The 26,413-nt window shown below is 36.8% G+C and overlaps 1 protein-coding gene across 2 annotated transcripts in view; it reads right to left on the reverse strand.

The window, feature by feature from the left end:
- Positions 1-26,413, reverse strand: part of LOC150092728 (protein kinase C and casein kinase substrate in neurons protein 1-like) — a 214,643-nt gene that overhangs the window by 169,821 nt on the left and 18,409 nt on the right. For both annotated transcript variants that reach the window (XM_090414551.1, XM_090414550.1), the window contains exon 2: positions 8,101-8,324. In XM_090414551.1, coding sequence (XP_090270677.1) covers positions 8,101-8,314 — 214 coding nt within the window. In that variant the 5' untranslated portion in view covers positions 8,315-8,324. The remainder of the gene's footprint in view (positions 1-8,100; positions 8,325-26,413) is intronic.

A 26,413-nucleotide genomic window follows, 5' to 3' on the forward strand; every position in this document is an offset into this window, starting at 1 on the left:
AAAGAACCAACAGCTTATGCGAGAATTGTGGTGAATGAAGTGGAGGCGAATAGTCTATTACAAAACCCCAATGTCAATACATCTGTGGGATTGGAAGGTATACCAGCTTGTGTCATACATGAAGCGGCTAAAGCATTGTCAGTGCCCTTGACCATATTGTTTAATCTGAGTTTTGGGTCTGAGTTTAGTCCCGAAGGTGTGGAAAGAGGGGAAAAAAGTTCCACTGCATAAAGGAGGATCCAAGACTACTGTTGCAAATTACCGACCGATCAGCATATCAGGAGTCGTTGTCAAGATCTTGGAGAAAACAGTCAAGAGGAAAATACAGGATTGGATAGATGAAAATGGGATACTGTATGGGAAGGACAGCATCGTTTTTGTGAAGGGTAGATCATGACTCAGTAACTTGCTCATGTTTTATAACACAGTGACGGCTGAACTGGACAAGGGTAATGGGTTTACAGTGATTTTACTGGACTTTGCTAAGGCCTTTGACAGGATACCATATGGAATTCTAATCAGTAAACTGCAGCATATGGGGATGGATATAGGGTGGTTGATGGAGAGATATCAGAGAGTGGTTTATTCAGGAGTAGAGTCCAAAAGACGACCTGTGACTAGTGGTGTGCCGCAGGGTTCTGTTCTTGGACCACTACTGTTCAATTTGTTCATTAACGATATAGGGAAGGATCTGAGAAGAACGGTTCATTTGTTTGCTGATGATGCAAAGTTGGGTAGGGCAATAGTGAGTGCACATGATGTCAAAATTTTGTAGGATGATTTGGATAGTTTGGAGGACTGGGCTAAGGAGAATGGATGTTAATTTAATGTGGCAAAATGTAAGGTTATGCATTTCGGGGTGAAAAGATTAGCAGCAGTATATCACATTGGTGGAACTGTACTCCAGGAAATTGATGAAGCCAGGGATTTGGGAGTGTTGGTGGATAGGGAGTTGAAGTTTAGGGGGCATATCGCAAAAGCGGCTAAATCAGCTCATCAAATCACTTGATTGCTGAAAAATACTTTAACAAGCAGAGACAAACAGGTTATTGTTCCTCTGTATTGAGCCTTGATAAGACCCCATCTAGACTACTGTGCCCAGATATGGGCACCAGGGTTTCTTCTGGATGGAGAGGAGGTAGAGAGGATCGAGAGACGAGTGACCAAGATGATAGCAGGTCTATGGAATGAACCTTATGAGAACAGGTTGAAGATTTGTGGGTTGCAGAAATTGGTTGATAAGCGGAAAAGGGGTGATATGATTGAGACATTCAAATTACTATAAGATTAATTCAGAAGATATTTTTGAGAACAGGACTGGTGGTGGGAGGACTAGGGGGCCATACATGGAAACTGGGCAAGAGTATGGTTAGCAAGGGTGTTAAAGCTAGGTTTTTTACTTGGAGAGTGGTGAATGAGTGGAATAAGCTGCCAGAGTCTGTTGTGGGTGCCATGACTGTAAATGAGTTCAAGGCGAAGTATGATAGATACTGTGTGAATGTCGAATAGTTGTTCTTGACACAATGTTAGCGCCTACCTCGATGAGTCTATGGACTCCTTTGAGTTGCCCGTAATAATAATAATAAATCTAGGTAGTGTGTCCTATATGGGCATTTGTAGGCTGCAAACCGGGACCTCTGACAATTATTATTTCCCAAATTTTGTGAATTTTAATGCATCTGTATTTGTTTAAATTAGGTTGGTTTCTGAGTGCTGCTGCAGGTTCCAAAAACACTCTTTCCTTTTTAAATTTACTATGGTGGACACGATAGTTTTCTTCCGGAAGATCCTGTGAGTTTTGTCCAAACATAGTCTGCAAGGCCAGATTGACCATAGTCATGATTGTAGGTTTGCATTCATCTAAACGGATAGTGGCTGATCTACTCATAGGTCCGAAGCAAGTCAACTTGCAGGAACATGGTATTTTATATACGCCAGGTACTGAGAGAGGAGGGAGCTGATCTTTGATAGAGCAGATAAGGGTAGCAAGTTTCTGGTGGGGATTAAAAGATATGTACAGGTTGTATTGTTTTAAAGACCTGGCTATTTTTTACAATGTGCCATGGACGTAGGGGATTGTGATGGCATTTCTGAAATCCTGAAGCAATGGCTGAGGAATGGGTGAGAAACTGATTCTTTTTTTCAATTCTGCAATCACTGTAGCCATTGGATAGGAAGGTGTTGTTGAAAGTTTATTTTTCACTTGGTTAGAGTATAATAAATTTAGTTTAATCCTTTATCCAAGTGTGAGCAAACAAAGTTTGCACCTAAAAGTATCTTGTTGTACCACCTTACCCCAGTCCTGAAGATACTTTCAGGTGCAAACTTTGTTTGCTCACACTTGGATAAAGGATTAAACTAAATTTAGGAAGGTGTTGTGTATATAGTTGAATTCAGTTGAAAGAGAGGTTCCAATGGAACAAAGATTATAGAAAGTTTGTGAATATATCTACTTGTGTGAGTGGGTTTTCTATATACAGTGAAGAAGAGGTTACCATTCAGAAGGGTAAACTATTGTCATGTTCCTTTTCCATCGTAAACTGGAATCTTGGATGAGACTATTGAGGTGACTGAGGAAGGAGATTGATGTGTCTGGGCCATGAGGCCAAACAGAGAACACATCATCTACATATGTTAACCAGATAAAAAGTTTGAGAGGGGGGGGGAGGGTGGCTGAGTCTATTGCTTGTTTTTCAAAATTTTCCACGTACAAATTTGCAATATGGGGTGAGAGGTCGGGGTATAAAATTCTCTATCTGTAAATTTTATTCTTAAAAAAAAAAAAAAAAAAAAAAAAAAAAAAAAAAAAAAAAAAAAAGAATTTGCCATCAATTCTTGTTATTTTTCTGGTTCAATTCAGGTCATTTTTCTTGAAAAAACGAAATTTACAGCAGACAGAGGGATGTTAAGTTCTGAATGAAACTAAAATTAAATTATTTCACGTTTCCTATAGACTTAACATGGGCTTGCATTTTTTGCTATATCAGATATGCTAAATTGTTGTAATGTACTAAAATATTACTAAACAGGACTTTTTCATCGAATTATGTTATAATGTAAAGTATTGTAAAGTGCTTCAATGCTTTACCCTTACTGCTCTTGTGTAAGTACTTATAAATTGCTGGGAGAACAGATAATCCGATTTAGTAAAAGTGGCTGGAATCTAAAACACGTGCACCCTTTTGGTAGGCACGCTGTCTCCCCCCCCACACACACACTCTGTAGATTACGCTACAATTCTGTGTGTGGCGCTGAGTTATGGGTGACGTAGAGGTGAACATGTGGCGTGCTTAAAAAGTCGTGTAGCACCTAGAAACGCTCTCTTTTCGCTCAGGATCTCGTGCCTTCCTGCGGTTATGCTGTTGTGTAATCGGTGACTATCTTCTGCTGTGAAATTCCTGAAGGTTTACCGGTCAGCAATCTCTCAGCAGAAGATAGTCACCGATGCTTACAGAAATATCATTGTGATGTTAAACCAGTTCACCAGAGAACAATGTCTACCTAATTTAGGCAGCAGAGATAAGTACAGCTCAAAATCTTGAAGAATGACTCAGAAAAAAAGCAGAATGAATTTGGAGTCAAAAGTGATTGTCCAGACGAGATATGTGATGTGGCCAAACGATTCCCCAGCAGTTGGTAACGTACAGTCTATGTTGTTTTTTTTTAGTAAATGTGTAATAAGAAGAATAACTTTAGGAAGGACTCTAGAGATTGTTTCTTTTAATGATAGAGTAATTATGAGAACTTTGTGAATGAATTAGTGCGAGTGCACGTGGAGCCTAGAGATTGTTTCTTTTAATGATAAAGAAATCTTGAGAATTTTGTAAATGAAATAGTGTGAGAGCACGTGGAATTATCTTAGTAATTCAATTAACAAATGTCCTTAGTATTGGAGAATGAGTTGGATCTATCAAGTAGAATTTGTTAACTAAGTATGAGGCTCTTTGTTGTGCATACTATGATAGAGATTTGAATAATTAATACTTATTCCTTAGAAATAACGGATTACTTAATTCTGTGTAGAACCATAATGTGTAAGATGTTTCAACTGAATTAAATGCTTTGCTTTTTAAGTTTAACTGATGACTTGCTTGATTTTCTTCTCTATTGCACTTTCTCATAAAATGCAGACCGCAGCGAGGAGATTAATTTATAGATAGGCTACGACTGCAATAGTAATTTATAGTGAAGTACGATTGCATGCTAAACTGAGTTCTGGTTCCTTGATTCTACACTCTTTGATAATCTAGGATTCAGGGTGGTGCAACGGAAAAAATAAATTTTCCCTGAATCTGATAAAGGAATTAGAACCAGTGTTGAGACAAAGGAATTGGTATTGGCCATTAGAATTCCTTTTGTCCCCCAAACCATTAGCATCGTTCTTATAGTTAAAGTTCGGCCCAGTGAGAATGTTGATACTTATAGAATAAATTAAGTGTTAGATACAAGTACAATAAGTATAATTAAGAGAGTAGATAATACGTAAAAAAAGGAAATTTAAATTTTACAGGGAAATGCTATCGGTTCCCCTCCCCACCTCTCACCAATTTTTACATGAAAAATTTTGAAAAACAAGCCATAGACTAAACTTCCTCTCAAACCTTCTATCTGGCTACGATACGTCGATGATGTAGATTTTGGTACGTAAGATATGTACTAAACTTTAAACTTTTTATCAGCTTCCTCCTCTCTCAGTACCTGGAGTACATAAAGTACCCTGTTCCTGCAAGTTGGCTTACTTTGGACAGACAGGTAGATCAACCACTATCTGTTCAGTTGAACGCAAATCAGGCTTTGAAGACCATGTATTTGACACAACTCACAGGATCTTCTGGAAGAAAACCACCATGCACCACCATTGTAAATTTAAAAAGGAAAGATTGTTTTTGAAACCTGCAGTGGCACTCAGAAACCAACCTAATTTAAACAAATACAGATGCATAAAACTACACAAAATTTGTGAAACAATAATTGTTAGAGGTCCTAGTTTACATCCTAAGTGGCCTACAAATGCCCATAGAGGGTGCACCACCTAAATAGGAATTGAGAGTCACCCACATGTTTCATTAAGTATCGTGTTGTCTTTGTGTGCATGGTACAAGTGCTATTTCATCATCATCATCAAATTCCTGCCATGTACCCACAAGGGGTGTACAGGATATGATAGTACTACATGAAAAAATTATATCATTACTAACTTCCTATCTACAATTTTCCTCCAAATCAGTCTGTTACTTGCCAAGACTCCAACATTATCAGATCTTATATTTCTATCGTCTAAGGCACTTTGTACCATATCAATCCACCTATATCTTGGTCTTCCACTGGGTTGTTTTGCTGCCAACCTGGCAGAGAACACTTGTTTTGCTAATCTTTCCTCGCCCATTCTGTTTAGGTGACCATACCACCTGAGATTAGCTCTGCTAAAGCATTCCTGGATGCTGACAATGTCAAGTTCTTGCCTAATATCCTCGTTTTTAATATGATACTGCCATTGATGCCATCTGTTCACGCCTATAATCTTTCTCAGGACTCTGATATTTGCGGCCTCTAGTCTTTGGTCAAGTGTTTTACTTCTGACCCAGCTCTCAGATCCATAAGTTAAAACTGGTTTGAACACTGTCTTGTATACAGCTAATTTAGTGTTCTGACTAATTTCTCTCTTATTCAATATGAATTTATTCAATTGACTTCCCACCATACCAGCTTTGCTGATTCTGTTGTCTATTTCTATATTTAATTTACCATCTTCAATAAAAATCGTGCCTAAGTAGCTGAAATGTTTTACTTGTTCCACAGGTTGTCCATTCACAACACAGTTGACATTTTCAATGATTCTGCCTATTTTCATTGTCTTTGTCTTTTTATTGCTGACCTTCATACCATATCTGTTACAACAGCTATTCAATTTAGTCAGAGAATCTTGCGGACTTGTAGCGGATTTATTTAGAAGTATAATATCATCTGCATAAAGCAAAGAGCTGACATTAACATCTCCAATTCTGATACCATGTTTAATAACACTTTCCTTCATAATGTGATCCATATAGATAATGAATAACAGATGGGATAATGTACATCCTTGTCTCACACCAGATTTAACATTAAACCATCTTTCTGTACTTACTTCAGTTCTAACTGCTGACTTACAACTCAAATAAAGACTAAGTTATTGCTTGATATAATGCCCCATTGACACCATATAACTGTAGCGTATTGAATAGCTTCTCTCTTGGCACCTTGTCATATGCCTTTTCCAAATCAACAAAAATATACCCATGCTTTCTCGACTATTTGTCGTAAAGTGAAGATCTGATCCTGACAGCCTCTGTTTGGCCTGAATCCAGCTTGTTCTTCACGAAACTTTTCTTCCACAATTCTTCTCAACCGTTTCTCAAGTATACTTGCATAGATCTTGCCAGGAACACTCAGTAATGAAATGCCTCTGTAATTCTCACATTCAGTTTTATTTCCCTTTTTATATATGGGTACTATGAGAGCTCTACTCCAATCATCAGGAATTCATCCCTCTGTCCAAGCTTTCTGAACTATGCAGTGCAGCCACTGTAAGACTCTTATACCACTATACTTCAGCATTTCTGGTCGAATATCATCTACTCCAGCTGCCTTTCCACATTTCAAGCCTTTGATGGCTTTTTCTACTTCAAGTATGGATATGTATTCCTGACTGCATGCCTGGTCAGTGTTTTTTACCACTGTGCTGTCATCACTGCTTGTTTCATTTAGCAGTTTTTCAAAGTAATTACTCCATACTTCAAGGATATCTTTTTCTCCAGTTTTCATGTCACCTTTATCATCTCTAACTCCTTTTACAACACCCTTTCCTCCATTCCTAAGCTTCAACAAACTCCAGAATATTTTGCCACTTTCTTGATATTTATTTTCTATGTTCTTGCCAAAGTCCTCCCATGACTTTTGTTTAGCTAGTTTTACACAGTGTTTAGCATTCTTGCATTTGTCTCTATATTCTCTAAGAGCACAAGCTGACTTATTTGACAGGAACTTTTGATATGCTTTCTTCTTTTCCCTCACTGCCTCTTTAACTTCCTGTGTCCACCTGGGAGTTCTGATTTTTTTATCCTGATTTATTATTGATTGAAACGAAATATTGTAAGCATGAAAATTAGTTTTTAATCCTTTGCTAGCACTGTCACAATACTCCATTAAACCTCCAATATGAGGTTCAATAACTCATGACAGTGAAAGGCATTTACAAGCAGACAAAATCAAAATATATGACTTGAAATTGTTAACTAAATGTTGATGCATTTGTTTTTTAATCAAATTATGTCATAGTTACTTCAATATCTTTTCGTACTATAAAGATTTGAAAGCTCAGTGACACAGCTTCAGTTTCAGCAGATGACAACAAAAGCACACTGGAATTCAAAATTTCTTTTTTCTGCACGCAGTCAGGATTATCTTAAGAATTTAAAATTTAAATACATGTTTGCAATAAATAAATTACTTAATTGAATTACAGATGTAAGATATATTAAACATACATTTTGAATGTTTACAAAGAAGCAATTTAGTGATAAATCCAATTCTTAAAATGTTTATAAAGTATTTTCATTTCTTTTCCTGTAAATCAATAATTACAGAAATATAAATATCTATAATACAATTATTTTAGCACACATTAAAGGAATACATATATAAAAATATTTCTTTAACAGTAATGTTTCTTGACGTGACTACTGGGCAGAGTGGTGCAGAATGAAATTCCCACTTCATAAGCAGAATATCAAATTAACTTTGAATTGAAATATTTTTGTGCAGATGTGCCATGCAATGTATGGTAATAAGAATGTAAGCTTATCCATGTAAATGTAATAAAAAGTGACAAACTTCATTAATTATTTTGATGAATTATGAGCACATTTATATTCATAAGCAATTCTAATCTACTATAATACTTGCCATCTTTCTTTGGTTCTAATTCTATTTAAATAAAACTCTATAAGTTTAAACAAAAGTTTAAATTTGGTTCTGATAATATGAAATATGTTCCACAATATCAACTGACTGAAAATGATTTATTTCAAGATAAAAATTATAAATTCAGTCCTTGAATACCTTTCTCTATAAATTCATTCCACTTCCTAGACCAACTTCTTAGGCTTTTGGCATAGATCTTTTCTATGTCACTTCTTTCTTGTATTAGCTGAATTAAATCATTACATGAACGATGGCCATCTTCGGTACGTTTTGTGGTTCGTTTAAAATTTCCAGGTTCCCAAAAACTATCACTAGTTGCTATGAGCATTGCATCATCACTATGATGTGACATGCTGACTACTCTAAAAACCAAATATTTCAAAGTTAAGCTCTTTCAATGATTTATAGCTAATGAACCTAAATAAAGCTCAGTATTTAATTTTCTGTTTAAATTACACAATGCTGCTACTAATATGAAATAGCAAAGATTAGTGGAAATAAAGTTGTAATGCTAATAAATCAAATAAGTCAAACTACTGATTAAAATTTATTTTAGAAAGAATACTAATAAAAAAACATACCTGAATATTCTTAAGAAAGAATCACCATTTTGTAGAAACTTCGAAATGTAGTTACTACAAAGATTTTTAGTACTGAATTTATGATGGAACCAAAAAAGTATAATAATGATAATGAAGAATCAAAATACATATGAAGGAATGAATTTATATAAATTACAAACATAAAATAGAAGACAGTATCATGTATAGGGTGCAGGCAAGAATTCAAGATGTTCCCTGACATTTTTCATGAACAGTTTGGTTGCTGCTGTTTGGGAATATTTCACAAGGAAGACTGTTCCATAGATAAGAACAGGGGGGTAGATGGAATAAAAAAGGAGAAGCAGGTTCAGTGAGTCTGAATTGCAATAAAAAGGGATGCTGAGCAGTTGTTGCTCTTGTTTTAACAGGTTCAACAAAGTGGAGGAATGATGGGTACTGCTAGTTCAGTGGAAGAGTGAACGTGGAAGTACCTGTAGAATAGACACAATGTTGAAAAGTGTCTCTATTCTTCAGCCTATGAAGCAATACAGGCTGAAGCAAGTTTATAAGGGATGGATCAACCATGAGTTGAATTACTCACCTGACTGAGAATTTTTAGAAGGGGGGGGGGGGTAAACCAGTCGAAACGTGACCAGTACTATAAGGATGTGTGGATTTGAAATTTGTACAGTATCAGTAACTGGGTAGATGTAAATTGCATCTCGAGTTTCTGGAAGAGAATGCCTACATTGTTTTTTGGATGCCGAGGAGGCCTATCGATGTGATGTGTTTATTGCCACAAGAGGCTGGAAGTAAACGTTAGTCTAAGCAGGGTTATCTGATCCTGTCTGGTGATTTCTGCATTATGAGGGTAGGGACAGGTGAGCTGAGATCTCTTTTGCAAGAGAAAAGGCAAGACTACATTTTGGTGGCATTGAGGGTCAGATTGTCCTTGCTCTACTGAAGGATTAGTATGCAGATCAATGTTTATGATCTGCATAAACATTGATCTGCATACTAATAACGACTGAGAGAAGGTCATTTGTGTACAGGGGAAAGAGGGTAGGATACCAAAACAGAGCGTTGAGGAACTCCTGCATTGGTGGCGAAGCTTAGAGAGAGAGAGAGAGAGTGTGTGTGCCATCCACATGCTGTGAATGACCAGAGAGAAAGCTAGCTACCTAATTACAAAAGGTGGCAATTTGTTTAGCAGGTGTTGATGCCAAATATGATGAAAAAACTGGAAATATCAAGAGTAAACAACACATTTCTCCAAACATTTCCATGGTACATATCAAGTGGTGGGTGATGTATGCTAAGTGGTCAGCCATGCCCTGAATAGCAGAATCTATACTGGTGGTTGTTGATTAATTGATGGGCCTCTAAGTAGTGGAGAAGTTGACTAGTGATTACTTACTCCATTATTATGGAGAGGATGGAGGTGAAGTTGACTGGTTGGTAATTTGACAGTATACACTTCTATCACCCCCCCCCCTTTTTTTTTGTAATAATCTAGATATATGATTGCTTCCATTCACTGGAATAAGTACTAGCTAAGTACAAAAAATTATGGAGATTATACAGAACAGGCGTTAGCTAATCTCCACTTTTTTTGCTGACAAACTCACAGGAGGTATACAGTGCTCAGATTCTGGTATGATGGAAGGTGATTTTCCTTGGTCCTCAATGCAGGAGTTGGAGGAAAAGTAATGCCAGGAGGTCTGCTTTGTCTTTGGATGCAATAATAGTGGTGCCATCCAGATGAGAAAAAAGAGATAGAAGTGGTCTCTTGGTGAGGCCATTGCATCCAATTGCCTGAGCAAGAGACCAGAAGGTACAACTTCCATTTGGACAGGAGGGAAGTTTTCTGCTGTTGCCCTTCATGAAGTCAGATTAAGATATGCTGATGACCATTGTGTATTTAATATTCATATTTACGAATTTAGGGACACAAAACATGTGTAGAAATTATTATTTTACAAATTATTAATAAAATAACACTTGAAGTTTCGACCCCTGTATTGAGGTCATCATCAGAAGGATACATGTGTATAGGGAACCAAGCTACATGCTCTTGCACTCTATAAAGGTAAATTAAATCTGGTTGCTATAAAGGTTGCAAATGGGTCCTCCACATACTTGTAATGGTTATGCCATCATTTTTGTTCAGATTTGGATTATGGGTGAGCATTTCACATGCTTCTTTAAATTTCCTCTCGAACCAGGTTTTGGTGCGGTGTAAGGACTTGGTATTTTTTCAATCAATTCTGTGGTATGTTTGGAGTGCGTGTTCAGAAAGGCCGGTTTTGCCAAAATGAAGGTATTTAATGTGTCGTTTGTATTCGTCCTTCCTAATTGGGATGGTTCGCCCTGTTTCCCCCCAATGTATGGTAGGTTACATGTGCATTGTATTTTGTATACCCCTGGGTGGGCTAGGTGTGGAAGAGGATCTTTGGAAGAACTGAGCAGGTGTCTTAATTTTGTCAGGGGTTTAAAGGTGGTTTTGATGTTGTATTTGTGTGGTGTTCTGTCTATTTTTTTGAAAATGCCTCTAATATATGGTGTGGCAATAGCATTCTTGAAATCTTTTTTGTTTTTACTAGTATCTTTGTGGAGGATCTTGTGAATAGTTTTTTTTTATTGTATCCATTTTTTATAAATGTATGGTTGATGATCTTATATTCCTGGTTTAGAGCTTGTTCATTTGAACAAATAGTTTGAGCTCTAAACACTAACAAACACTACACAAATACATCAAAACCATCTTTAAACCCTTGACAAAATTAAGACACCTACTCAGTTCTTCCGAAGATCCTCTTCCACGCCTAGCCCACCCAGCGGTATACAAAATACAATACACATATAACTTACCATACATAGGGGAAACAGGGCGAATCATTCCAATTAGGAAAGATGAACACAAACGACACATTAAATACCTCCATTTTGGAAAAATTGGCCTTTCTGACCACGCCCTCCAAACATACCACAGAATTGATTGGAAAAATACCAAGTCCCTACACCACACCAAAACCTGGTTCAAGAGGAAATTTAAAGAAGCATGTGAAATGCTCAAACATAATCCAAATCTGAACAAAAATGATGGCCTAACATTCCAAGAATGTGGAGGACCCATTTGCAACCTTTATAGCAACCAGAACAAGCCAAAGAAAAATCCCACTACAAGAAGACTTAGTGAATTTTTTTTTTTTTAACATTCAATAGCAACTTGAACTGTATAAGTCCTGAAGAAAATCGTAGTATAACAATCTGAACTGTACAAATCCAGAAGAATCTTAGTACATGAGGTGTTTAGCAGAGTTTATTGTAGTTTTTTATTTATTAATTATTTAATTTTTTTTATTTTATTCTATATATTTATTTAATTTTTTAAAAATTTTTATTTATTTATTTTTATTTTTTATTTCATTTTATCTTATTTAATTATTACTAGAGGTCAGGCTAAGAAACAGATTAATTAACAGCGTAGATTTAATTTACCTTTATAGAGTGCAAGAACATGTAGCTTGGTTCCCTATACACATGTATCCTGATGATGATGACGACCTCAATACAGGGGTTGAAACGTCAAGTGTTATTTTATTAATAATTAGTAAAATAATCATTTCGAAACGTGTGTTTTGTGTCCCTAAATTCGTAAATATGAATGCTATCACCGTGTGACCTTAAAAGAAAGAGTGTATTTACTGTGTTGTGCTTTAGCATAGGTAAAGTGTGAAGCTAAGGATCTTAATGTAAGTCATATGAAGGAAGCTAATTTTTTTTTTCTTTAAATGTTTTGGTAAACTTTCTGTTGAACCATGACTAGAAAGTGAAGGAGAATTTTGGGTAGAATGGGAAATTAAGGCCTTCATTTCAGTGAGGATAATTTCTGTGATTCACTTGGAGCAAGGATTTCAGTTAGAGAAGTTGAAGCAATAGTCAGACCATGGGAAAGGAAGAGTAAAAATTTCAGAGGTAATCCCACTTATTACCTATGAAGTGCCAAAGGACATGAAGTCAAGAGTGGTTAAAGGAAAGGTGTTCTGTGCAAAAGGAGACTTGTACAAAATTATGATCTAAGTTAACAACAGGGAGAGGTATCTTTACAGTGTATTTGGAAGGAGAACTGGTTAAAAAGAGATCAAGAGCATTTGGAAAGTTAAGACAGTTATGAAGAAATCACATAGGTAGATGTATGATTTGTTAGTTCACTGCTTATAGGACTTCTGCATCTCCAGTTTATCCAGCTTGTCTGTGGTGTCAGAAAAGAGGAAATAGCTGGAATTGTGGGCATTAAGATTGCCTGGCAATATCTGCAGAAAAGAGAGTTGAAACAGTTTATGAGCTTATGAGATAATGGCTAAAGTGAGTCAGTGAGGAAGGAATCGTGTATCAGTCAAACTTCTCTCCTCTGTAGAGAAGTTTGACTGATACAGCATTAAGAATTTTTATGTAGGTTTTAAGTGCACAACCTCAAACATATGAGCAGTATTCTAAGGATGGGTGAATCTTGAATTTGTACAGAGTTAGCAGCTGGATAGGCAAAAAGTGGTCATGAACAGAAGAAATATTTAAACTTCTTGATTGGGAGGGTCTGAAGATAAATGGAAGATATTTAAGCCATTTATGCTTTGCAGATGACATAGTTATCTTTACTTAAACTGCACATGGATTACAGATGCGTATTCACGAGTTCCAAATTGCTAGCAGAACAGCAGGCCTAAAGATAAACCTGAAGAAGGCTCAAGTTATGTTCAATAGCTATGTCCAATCAGAAATAATAAAAATCAATAATGAGGAAATTAAACAAGTAGATCATTACATATACTTAGGACAACAGATATCAATGGAACAAAATATTGGATGAAATTAAAAGGCACATGATGCTTGGGTGGAAAGCATTTGGAAAATTACATTCAATATTCAAAAGCCAACTACCATTATGCCTGAAGAGAAAAGTTTTTAACCAGTGTATTCTTCCTATACTGACATATGGCTGTGAAACATGGACACTGAATGCAAAGGAAATTCAAAAATTAAGAACAACACAATTTAGTACGGAAAGAAGTATGCTTGGTATCACAAGCATACTTATCCATGTATTCCTTTTGTGATCACAAAAGGAATACACGGATAAGAAATCAAACCACAGTCTCTGACATCATAAGAAGAGTGAAACATCTGAAGTGGCAATGGGCTGGGCATATTGCTCGAAGACAAGATCAGCGATGGACAAAAGAAGTACTGGATTGGATTCCACGAGAGGAAAAACGACCATGACGCCGACCTAAATCACGGTGGATTGATGATATCATCAGATATGCAAGAGTGACATGGAAAAGGAGAGCCATGGACAGAGAGTTTTGGAGTAATCTTGGAAAGGCCTTCATCCAGCAGTGGATCGACAATGGCTGATGATGATAATTATTATTATTTTATTCACATAATTGATACACGGTCAAAACAAGATATCATATAAACAAAAATTTTACTGGTGATACAGAACAATTCAGATTCTACTCAAGAATCAAAGAATAGTCCATCAGGTAGCGTCATAAAATATGGACTGTTCCAAGTAATGCTGTTTTTTGTAGGTCATATGGGGTCACTTCATTGATGTTTAATTGCTGTAAATAGTTGGATAGCTTCTTTGAAGTTGCACCAAGTGCACTGATAACAATTGGGATGACTTTGTTGTGTTTTAAGCCACAGCCGGCCAACTTCGATTGCCAGATCTCGATATTTAGTAATTTTTTCCAGTTCTTTGTTGTTAATGTTAACACTGGGTACTGCGTTATCACTAATCCAAACCTGTTGATGTTCGATAATTGTGATGTCAGGTCTATTGTGTTCCAAATGCCAATCAGTTTGTATTCGAAAGTCCCAGAGAATTTTTGCTATTTCATTTTCCAATACTGTCTCTATTTTATGCTGCCACCAGTTATCAGAAGTAGGAAAGCCATATATTTTGCATACATGCCAATGAATTATTTTGGCCACTTGATCATGGCGGTATTTATAGTCAGTTTGAGTATTTTGCTGCAGGCACTGATTAGATGTTCTACAGTCTCATCTTTCTGATCACATAATCTGCATTTGCTGTTATTATTGATGTTCAAAATTTTTGCTTTCATCACATTAGTTTGTAATGCCTGTTCTTGAGCTGCTAGAATAAATCCTTCTGTTTCTTTTTTAATGTATCCATATTGTAGCCATCGGCACGTCAATTTTATCCTTAGTATCTTGAAGAAATTGTCCATGCAAGGGTTTATTTTTCCAGCACACATATCGATTATTTTGTTGTTCCTTTTTGTAATTGATCGTATTTGTTTCCTGTTGCTTTTAGAAAGCCCTCTTTTGTAATTGCTTGAAGCATTGGCTCAGAGCTATTGTCTATGTAACTTCTTAAACTAATTTCTTCTTCTTCCACAGTCTGTCTCACTTGCAGCAGACCCTGTTCACCTATTCTCCTCGGTAGGTACAACTGATCAACATCACTTCGTGGATGTAATGCATGATGCATAGTTATTACTTTTCAAGTTTTGCAGTCCAGTTTGTCCAGGTCTTTTGTCCAATCTATTATGCCAGCTGTGTGTCAGATAATCCAAGAATTCATTGCTCTAATTCTGTTTAATCCATTTAGTTTTGTTTTCAGAATATTTCTAACTCTTTTGATGTATTTTGATGTATTCTGTTGTTTAACTTTTGAGTGGAGAATATCATTGGTTTCTAATATTCCTAGGTATTTATAGTGTTCGTCAGCTGAAATTGCTTTTATATATTTCTCTTGATCAAAATAAAAATTAATTTTTGAGGCTGAGAAAACTAGTTAGAGAAGCTGTTGAAAGTTTTCCCATTTGGTTATATTATAAATTAAAGATGCCAAGAAATTATATTCTTGGTTTAATCCTTTATCCAAGTGTAAGCAAAGTTTGCACCTAAAGTATTTTCAGGACAGGGCAACTCATATATAGAGGCTAATGACATAACATGACTTGCCTTAGTATCCGATAATGCAAAGCACATATCCTTAGACATGTATAATGCTATGCATTATGGGAAGTCACTACTGAGACCGGTTTCGACCTTTAATGAAGTCTCATCAGTGGGATATGTGCTTTGCATTATGGGATACTAAGGCAAGTGATGTGAAGTCATCAGCCTCTATACATGAGTTGCCCTGTCCTGAAAATACTTCAGGTGCAAACTTTGTTTACTTACACTTGGATAAAAGATTAAACCAAGAATATAATTTCTTGACATCTTTAATTTATAGTTAGAGATGTATTTATGCTTGGAGGGGATGGAGAAAAATGTTCGGTCCAGCCTGGTGATTTGTGTATTACTGACAATACAGGTTCGAGGTTATTTTGAGTGTGGTTGCATTTTATTCAAAGTTCCTGTAATATTCATGACTTTTAAAATTTATTTTGTGTTTTCTTAGATTAATTAGTGTATTTTAGTACATTATTATTATATTAGTATATAAACAATCTCTGTTCACTGAAATTGAAAGGAAACCTAATTGGCTATGCTGATGATATGGGTGACATGCTAACCTTAAAGTGTAATCTGGAAATTGATTTATTAAGTCTGCATAGATTGTCTAGTGAAAGCAAAATCAAAATGATCATTTGAAAAACAAAATTTATCCTATCTGAATTGAAGGGTACCAGAAATTAAATACATTTCACTTCCTGGGATCCCCGTAAGTGATTGTAGTTGCAATACTATTCAGGTCTACACCTACCAGTATCTGGGCATACATGTAAATCATAATCTGAAATGGAAAACCAATATCCAAGCAATTAAGGTGCACACTGCATAGAATGCATAATATCTCATAAATACATGCTTGGAAAGAAGTCAATGGATACTCCCTATGGGCAAGGTGTATCATCATGCCGTGCAACAAGTCACATGTTTGTAGATGGAATAAATTGGAAGGTAGGAATATGATGCTCCCAAGTAAGTGCAACTGTGTCTGTGTGAAATGGTTGTGAGCAAGGAACTGATGAAGTTTAAAAATTGGTGTTGTGATAGAATGCATATTGCAAGCTTATCTGTTCAGCAAATTGTTGACAAATTGGGCTATACCAGGTCAATGATACCATGCTGTAATGGAAGTTCAGGGAGTCAACTGCAAGTGCTACCTGCAGTGGATGACCAAATGTGACCATACGGTGCTAAGAAGGATAATATGTAAAAAAAGCCAATCATTGGCTCACACACACACACACTGAACGCAGAGTTCCGGGAATCAACTGGAACATGAATCTGCAAAAACATTCAGAACCAAGACTCACAACATGGGTTTCAATGGTAGGACCAAACAAGCAAGCCCCGCGTTACCTGAACCAACATGCAGCGCCATCTTCAGTGGTGCAAAGAGTGTTGTGTACAGTGGCATGTGGAAGCTTGGAAAGCTGTTATGGAACAATGGCTATGCTGATGACGGGTGACATGCTAACCTTAAAGCATAATCTGGAAATTGATTTATTAAGTCTGTATAGATTGTCTACATGCTCTACTGAGCAGATGGACAGGTGTGGAGGATGCCCAGCAAACATCTCTTACAGGTGTGCGTAACCCCAACTATGAAATTCTGAAGTGGCAATGTGATGGTATGGTCCTGTTTTTCTTGGTTTTGTCTTTGATTTCTGTTTGTGTGTCACGAACATTGAACTCCAAGAGGTATCTGAACATTCTCAACAAAAATGCATCCTATTTTGTGGTGTTTCTACGGAATTGACCATTGTCTCTTTCAGCAAGACAATGCACCATGTCATATGACTGCTGTTGTAACTGCATGGTTTGTGGATATGAATGCCACCACAGAGCCCTGATCTCAACACTGGAGCATTGGGTGAGGTCAAAGGATATCCACGCTGCAACAGTCCAGGACCTCATTACATGCCTACAGGAAGAATGGACCAAAATTCCTACTGATCACTATCATACACTTGTGGAAAGTATGCCCTATAGGAATGCTGCAGTCACTGCAGTGAAAGGAGGTCCTACATCTTATTAAGGTGGGTGCCATGGCTGTTTGTTCCTCACACTATGGTGTGCATTGACTTCTTTCCAAGCAGTGTATTATGGACAATGTATACTCAAGAATTCAGCATGTAATTCTTATCTGTGGATGGGGAGATAATAACCATACTGCAATTAGGAGGGAAAGACAAGGTTAGAATTGTGATGAGCGACTGGAGTGCAAAGATCAGGAAGACAAGGATAATCAAACATATAGGACCATATGGACTAGGGCAAATCAACAACAGAGGAGAGACTGCTAGACTTTTGCAACCAAAATAATCTAATAATTGGAAACACATTCTTTGAACAAAAAGAAAGCACAAGCCACACTTGGACTGCTTCAGGTGGAATCACAAAAAACCAAATAGATTCATTCTGATTAACAGGACAGAAACGGTGTCAAGAAAGTGAAAGTAATGCCAGGAGCAGACTGAGGCTCAGACCACAGATTACTATTAATGACAATTAAAATTAAACTCAAGAAAATAAAGAAAACGAAGACAGTGAAGTGGAATCTAGAAAATTTAAAAGCAAATAAAGAAGCATTCCAAGATGAAATAAGTAAAGAACTGAAAAACAAAGAAAACCCTAACTGGGAAAGATTTAAAGAACTAATAGTTAATACAGCAAAAAAGGTTATCAGTAAAAAAAGAAAGAATCAGAAAAAAACATGGATGACAGAGGAAATACTGGACTTAATGGAGAAAAGAAGGAAGGTAAAAAATAAAAAAGGACAGAAAGAAGAATATAAGAAATTGGATAAGCAAATTAAAGATGGATGAAAAAGAGTAAAACAAAAATGGATCAATCAAAAATGTAAAGAAATAGAAGAATTTGACAAAGAAAATAAAATTACAGAGAAATAACAAAATGAAAGAACTCAACAGTAAAAAAAAAATCACATTAAAGGATTATTATTATTATTAAACACCTCCAGGGAGTCCAAAGACTCATTGAGGGAGGGTACTTGCTCTACAACTCTTCCTCTGCCACTCAATACACCAACTGACCATAACTACACCACCGCCGCTGACCACCACTAGTATTTCCAAAGATAATCACAAACATCCATGCCCACGGCAGGATTCAAACCTGCAGCCTTTTGGCTGAAGAGCGGATATGCTAACCACTCGGCCAGCTAGGCTGATTAATCAAAGGAAAAGATGGAAAAATTGTCAAGCCCGAAGATATTAATAATAGGTGGGGAGAATACATTGCAGAACTATACGATGGCAGAAGCAGATCAGAAATCCCTAAAACTGAAGAAGGGAATGAAGGACCAGAATTACTTGAAGAAATAGAAAATGCAATAGATAGCTTTGCCAAATGGGAAAACAACACCAAGAGATGATAACATACCAGCAGAAATAATTAAAAACTTGGGAAAAGATGGAAATAATTGTTTGAGACACATAAAGAATATATACAACACAGGGAAGATACTGGAGGATTTCAAGAAATCAGTCTGCATCCCAATCCCAAAAAGCAACAACACATGTAGGTGTGAAGTGTATAGAACTTTAATCTCGCACACATTTAAGATCATACTGAAGATAATAAAAAATTTAATACATGAAAAAAAGAACTAAATTAGTGAAACACAGAACGGTTTTGGAAGGAAAAGGCACAATAAATAACATCATGAAAGAATAATTGAATTAGGCAGATCGGAGCATCTATGATTTATAGACTTGCAGAAGGCATTTGACAGAGTCAAACATGATAAATTATTAGAAATCCTTAAAGAATATGATATTGACAAAAAAGACTCGAAAATAATCTCAACTGCACTGGGGACAGAAAGTTGGCTTGCAAGGAGATAAGACTGTGGACATTAAAAGAGGAGTAAGACAGTGATGTGTCATCTTCCCAATACTATTTAACATCTATATCAGGATCAATGGAAAATACATAAATAATATAAGATATGCTAATGATACTGTGTTCACAGCTGATTCAAATACAGGATTAGAAGAAATACTAACCAGGATAATCCAAAATGGAAAGGAGTATGGAATAGAATTAAACCTTAAAAAGACCAAATACATGATAATAAATAAAAGAAGTATAATAAAAAGCAAACTAGAAGTGTTAGATCATAACATACAATTACCTCGGATGTATTCACAGAAACTGAAAAAAGGAAAGAAGAAATATGAATCCAGAATCCAAAATGCAAAAGCAGCCTTCTAGAATAATGGATACATCCTCAGAAATGATATTGACAGTAAAACAAAAGTAATAATAATCAAAACATGTGTGGTCAGTCTTAAATTATGGATGTGAAAACTGGATATTGGATAAATGGACAATCAGAAGAATAGAAGTATTCAAGTTGTAGTGATATAGAAGAGCCCTCAAGATCTATGGAGAGATAAAATAACAAATGTAGAGGTGCTACAAACAACGAACGTGAAGAACCAACTAGTCAGAGACATCATGAACAGGAAGATGAGAACGGCTAGACATATACCGTATTTGCAGGCGTATAAGATGCACTTTTTTTTCTTCGAAAATAGGTCTGAAAAACAGGGTGTGTCTTATACGCCAATATTCAGTTTTTTATTACTTTCATTTCTGGAAATTTTCTCTGTTCTGAGTTACGCGATTTCTTTCTTGTTTCCTTGCAGTGTGTGAGAGCATTCCAGTTATGTAGAGTTCAGTGGATGCCCATGCGCTGTCATAGACAATCACAGCTGTGTTCCTGTTTGTTTAAACTTTCCAATTATTGTCGCAATTTGGTCTAGACGGCCTGTAGGACTGTTGAAGAAGCCTGCCCTGTTAGTATGGGATCAGTTTCATTCTCACAGAACAGAAGAGTTAACAGTGATAAATTTCTGCCGTTAAATTTTCTCTAAATTTCTTGGCAAATTATGGCTGAAAAATGTCGGCATTGCTATAATATTGCATACAAGCTACGTGTGATTGCGTATGCTAAAAAAAAATGGAAACAGGACTGCAGAGAGGCATTTCGGCTACCCCCAACTGAGAAAATGATAACTTGATGGAATCAGGAAGAGGATCTAAAAAAAAGAAACTCACAATAAACATAATCTATGAAGTGGAACTGCAAAATGGCCAGAATTTGAGACAGAACTGAATACTTGGATTTTAGACCACAGAAAAGAGGGACTTTCAGTGTCTACAAATTGAATTTCATCGATTTGTCATTGATGCAAGTAAACGAGAAAGTTTTGAATTTGCACAAATAGAATACATGGATGAGGTTCTGCTGACTTTTGATGTGCCCTCAAACAAAACTGTAGATTCCAAGGGCACAAAAAGTGTTACTGTTAAAACTTCTGGGCATGAAAAAACTCACTACACGGTTGTTTTATCCAGCTGTGCTGATGTGATAAAACTGCCGCCACTATTGATTTTTAAAAGGAAGACGCTACCCAAAGAAAAAAACTGCTTAAAGAAGTGTTTGTACATGTTCACGCAAAAGGCTTGATAAATGGAGGAGGAATAAAGTTATGGATAGATAAAATTTGGTCTAGACGGCCTGTAGGACTGTTGAAGAAGCCTGCCCTGTTAGTATGGGATCAGTTTCATTCTCACAGAACAGAAGATGTTAAAAACTCAGTTAGCTGTAATTCCAGGAGGTCTAACTAGTCAGCTTCAACCTTTAGATGCCTGTATTAATAAACCATTTAAGAGATTTATGAAGGGGAAGTAGAACAGCTGGATGCAGTCTTCAGATTTTGAGGTCACGCCATCAGGACGAAGGAAGAGGCCTAGCATTTTGCAAGTTTGTGAGTGGGTCAAAGCTTCATGGGATGCTGCAAAAACTGAGACAGTGGTTAAATCATTTAAGAAGTGTGGAATTAGTAATGCACTGGATGGTACAGAGGACAATTTGTTGTATGAGGACTCAGATTCTGATTTAGAAGATGTTTCAAGTGTCTCTTCATTCAGCTCCAGAGATGAATTTCTGGGTTTTGACGAAGAACATTAAAAGATGGGACTCTTTCCTAGTTAGATTAGGTATTTGTTGAAGGTAGACCTACTTATTACTTTATATTTGAAATACTATAAATTGATTATAATATTCAGTGACAAAGTTTTTTTCCTAAAAAATGTGTACAAAAAAAGGGGTGCATCTTATATGCCAGCAAATACGGTAATTTGTGATTGTCTGTGGGAAAACAAGTGGTGGCAGTCGGCAGTAGATGCCATTGGGGTAGTTGTGGTCAGTTGGTGGAGTGAATAAGTGGTGGAAACAGTTGTAGAGTAGATGCCCTCCCTCGATGAGTCTTTGGACTCCCTGGAGGTGTCATGTAATAATAATAATAATAATAATAATAATAATACGTGTGTTGAGGCTTAAGTGCTGTGAAGAATTCATGTTAGAGGTTTAATGGAATATTAACAGCACTGAGAAAGGATTAAAACTAATTTTAATACTTCCAATATTTCGTCTCTATCACATAGACATCTTCGGGGATTACAAAAACTTTTTGTAACAACACACACACAAATACAATACAAAGTGAAACTAAAGTCCTATCTAGGTGGTGCGCCCTCTATGGGCATTTGCAGGTGGCCGCCTGGGATGTAAAGAGGGATCTCTGATAATTAAAGTTTCCCAAATTTTGGGAAGTTTAATGCAACCGTATTTGTTTAAATTAGGTTGATTCCTGAGTGCAGATGCAGATTAAAAGAACAATCTTTCTTTTTTGAATTTACTATGATGGAGCATGGTAGTTTTTTTTCCAGGAGATTCTGCGGGATGTATCCAAAACATGGTCTGCAAGGCCAGACTGACCATAATCGTGTTTGCAGATGTAAGAACTGTGTTCTTCTAACCGGATGGATGCTGACCTGCCTGTTTGTCCGAAATAGACAAGTTTACAGGAACAAGGTACTCTATATACACCAGGCACTGAAAGAGGAGGGAGCTGGTCTTTAGTGGAGCGGATAAGGGTAGCTTTAATTAAGCTTTGGGAAACTTTAATTATCAGAGATCCCTCATCCCAGGCCACCTGCAAATGCCCATATAGAGGGCGCACCACCTAGATAGGACTTTAGTTTCACTTTGTATTGTATTTGTGTGTGTTGTTACAAAAAGTTTTTGTAATCCCCGAAGATGTCTCTGTGACGGAGACGAAATATTGGAAGTATTATAATTAGTTTTAATCCTTTCTCAGTGCTGTTAGTATTCCATTAAACCTCTAACATGAATAATAATAATAAAAAAAGAACAAGGAGAAGGAGGACATGGATAGACAATGTTCTGGAAAATGAACGAAATCTAAACTATATGCCAACATCAAAAGAATGGCAGAAAATAATGATGTGGAATTTCATAATTGAGAACCTTCAACATGAAGATGCCACCTAAGAAAAAGAATCTAATCTCTCTCTCTCAATGTCATGGAGATATACCTTTACAATACACTTATCTTACATTGAAATAAACACTGGATTAGTCTCTCAATGGCCAGCACAATATCCTCAGATAAGATGGTCTACTTTTTCCAGATACTTCAGACAAAAATGATCCTGCAACACCATTTCACCTTTCCTAGTACAAAGAATCTTCAACTCTCTTACTCCACAAAGAGCTCGAGGAAATGAAAATCACAAGCAATATTTAAGAGAAGATTAAGACTATTTCTTGGAGCCATAAATGATGCAGAAACATTGCTCACCTTTACTTAGATAGACACTAATGTACTTCAAAATAGTCTTTTGATAACACTCAATGTAAAATATATATATATGATCATTAGTTACATTGACTCGGTGATTAGATACACTAATCTTTTTTGACTGACTGAAACCAAGAAAACAGATAAGTTAATTTAACGGAGGACACAACATGTTTCATCAAAATGACTTCTTCAGGTGTGGTAGCACTCAAAGCAAATTAAAAAATAATAACAGACTTGTAAACTGAAGTTAACTTTAGTCAGTCAAAAAAAAAGATGAACATATATATATATATATATATATATATATATATATGTGTGTGTGTGTGTGTGTGTGTGAGGGGGGGGGGACAACCTAAAGAACAGGCTGGCTTTTGAAGTAGCCTTAGTACAATGAACCATATTCAAATTGTACAACAGATTATCCAACAGTGTAATGAATACATGACAATCAATTACCATTATGTCTTGGTTTTATTATGAGAAAGCCTTTGATTCAGAAGAAACTTGTGCAATACTTAAAGATTACAAAACCAGCAAGTGCAGGAGCCATATGCCAGTACCATCAAATCAGCATACATCAATGCAACAAGAGAATTCATTTCAATGGAATCATCTCTTTCACATATAGATGTGAAACATGGCACTAAATGTAAATTCCTTAGGTAATTCAGACCACAACCTTGTGCTAATCTCTTCCCCCACCAAGCAACAACCATTCTCAACCAAGAGTTGTCTGGCATTATAAGAACACCAAGTAGAATGACATCTGATATTTCTATGCCCCATTCCCATGGCTGGACTATTGCTTTCAATCTTCCAATGCAAGCATAGGCACTGAACACAACTGAAGTAATCCTCTCTGGAATAGAACCACACAATCCCCTCCATACTAAATTCCCATCCCCTAAATAGGCCCTGGTCCTCCAAAAGATGTGCCAAGGCTGTGCAAATGAAGAACCAAGCATACTGCAACTGGCTGTCATCAAGAACTTTGCCTTCTCTCACTACTGCTTATACCAAAGTCTGAAAAAAGCTGCAAGAAAATCATCGATGTATCAAAAACTGATTTCCAAACAGCCAAAAGCAGGAAATTTGCATCGTGCCCAAATGGCAGCCATGCATTTTGGTCTCTGGCAAAAGCAGGTGGCCAAAAAAAAATTTTGCCAACACTGCTCCCATCACTCCTGCACCCAGATGGATCTGTTACATCACTGCCCCACATAGAAAGCCAACCTCCTGGCATCATACTTTTCCTCAAATGCTTGCATAAAACATTTTGGTAAATGTCCCCTAACCATTCCAAACACCCAAAACCTGGTGCCTTGCCTCCTCTGACCTTTCACCAGGAAGTGATCAGAAAAATCATATCTAAATTAGATACTAAAATGTCCTCTGGCCGTGATGACATTCCTCCAATTGTCCTGAATATTTATGCTTCAGTTGACTATGGAGCACAAATACCCTACACCCTGGAAATTAACTCATGACCAACCAGAACTCTCTCCTTGTGATTACCATGAAGGGAAACAGATCTTTCTTGGGAATAAGTTAGGAATATCGCCCAATCTCTCTCTCATCTCAGTTTTCTCTCTAAGGAAATGGAGAGAGCCATCAATAGCCAAGTCCTATGCTATTGTGAAAGTACTCAACTAACAAATGACTGCCGGTTTGAATTCTGTCAATGCTGTTCAACAGGGGGAATGCTCACCTATGTCACACACACCTCTGGATAAGCACCATGGAAAATTTTGGTGAATCCCACTAGATATTTCTAAGGCTTATTAAGTAAGCTTCCATCATTTGGTCTGTCCTGTGACTACTGTAACTGGGTTGCCAGTTTTCTTACTGAATGCACACTGTGTGTGTGTGCGTGTGTGCGTGTGTGTGTGTGTGTGTGTGTGTGTGTGTGTGTGTGTGTGTGTGTGTGTGTGAGTGAGTGAGTGAGTGAGTGAGTGAGAGTAATGGTTCCATATCTTCTAACTATGCAACTAATGCTGGGTACCACCCTGATCTGCTTCAGCTGACCACGATCCAATATACACAGTTTTGCTGACAACACTACACTACATTCCTCGTCCTCACTTGACAAACTTGCAACACAAACCACTACAAAACAAAGAGAAACAACCTCTACAAGCCTAAATCCTGATTTCTAAACCAGTCCTTGATGGGACTTGGATAACCTTGTGAATTTCAACATCTACAAAAACAGTTCTGCCTTATTTTCCACAAAATAGAACGCCATATCAGCCAAACCTTTGACAATAGCCAAATCTCTAAGCAACATGAGATCTCTCTCCTTGTGATTACCTTGACATCAAGACTCTCTTGGAATAAACACATTGCAACCACTGCCTCCTCGACATTCAAAAAAGTAGGATTCCTCTTTCATTCAAGGCATCATTTTACACCTGAATAGCTATTGATCACACACAAATCTGCCCATCCATCGAGTAGTGCCTACACATCTGGAAGGGTGCCCCTAAGAGCTGTCTAAAAATACTTGATGCAGTGCAGAAGAGAGCAGTCAGACTGATTAACGACTCATCTCTTACCACATTGCTCCAACCACTCTTGCCTAGGCATCTAGTATTTACTACATGCATCTTCTACAGATATTTCCATGGTAAATGTTCATCAGATCTAGCATCAATAATCCCCCCCCCACCTCTCTCTCTCTCTCTCTCTCTCTCCCTCCAGCTACCACCAAACACCCTTTCTCAGTCAAATTCCATACTCATAGAACAAGTTTTTCCTCTTCCTTTATTCCTACTGCTGCTGTATTATGGAACAGTCTTCCCTCCCATTTATTTCCAAGGAATACAATGTATAGGCCTTCAAATCCCATGTGAACAAGTTCCACATTTCCTATATATGGTACTAATGTACTATAGGTTAACCAACTAATCTCTCATGTATGGGCCCAACATAAAAAAAAAAAAAAAAACTGGCCAGATTTTTCTCAGCACTCATATGTATGGTCTGTAGTCTTTGATCAAGTGCTTAGCGCCTCCCTTTTGCAATTGGAAAAAAAAAACAAAAACAACAACAACAAAAAAAAAAAACAGGACATTGCACCCTTCTTGCTTCATCTCATGTAATTGTTTTCCTATGCAAATATTCTGTCAAATGCATTTCAAAGTTACAACCACTCTACAGATGCTAGTTGGTCTGTGAGTTGCTCCTTCTGTCTCATAACCACTTTTATGT

The sequence above is a fragment of the Typopeltis vanoorti genome, chromosome 25 (genome assembly GCF_054136105.1).
Source record: "Typopeltis vanoorti isolate ZY-2024b chromosome 25, IOZ_Tvanoo_1.0, whole genome shotgun sequence".
Classification (NCBI taxonomy): Eukaryota; Metazoa; Arthropoda; class Arachnida; order Uropygi; family Thelyphonidae; genus Typopeltis; species Typopeltis vanoorti.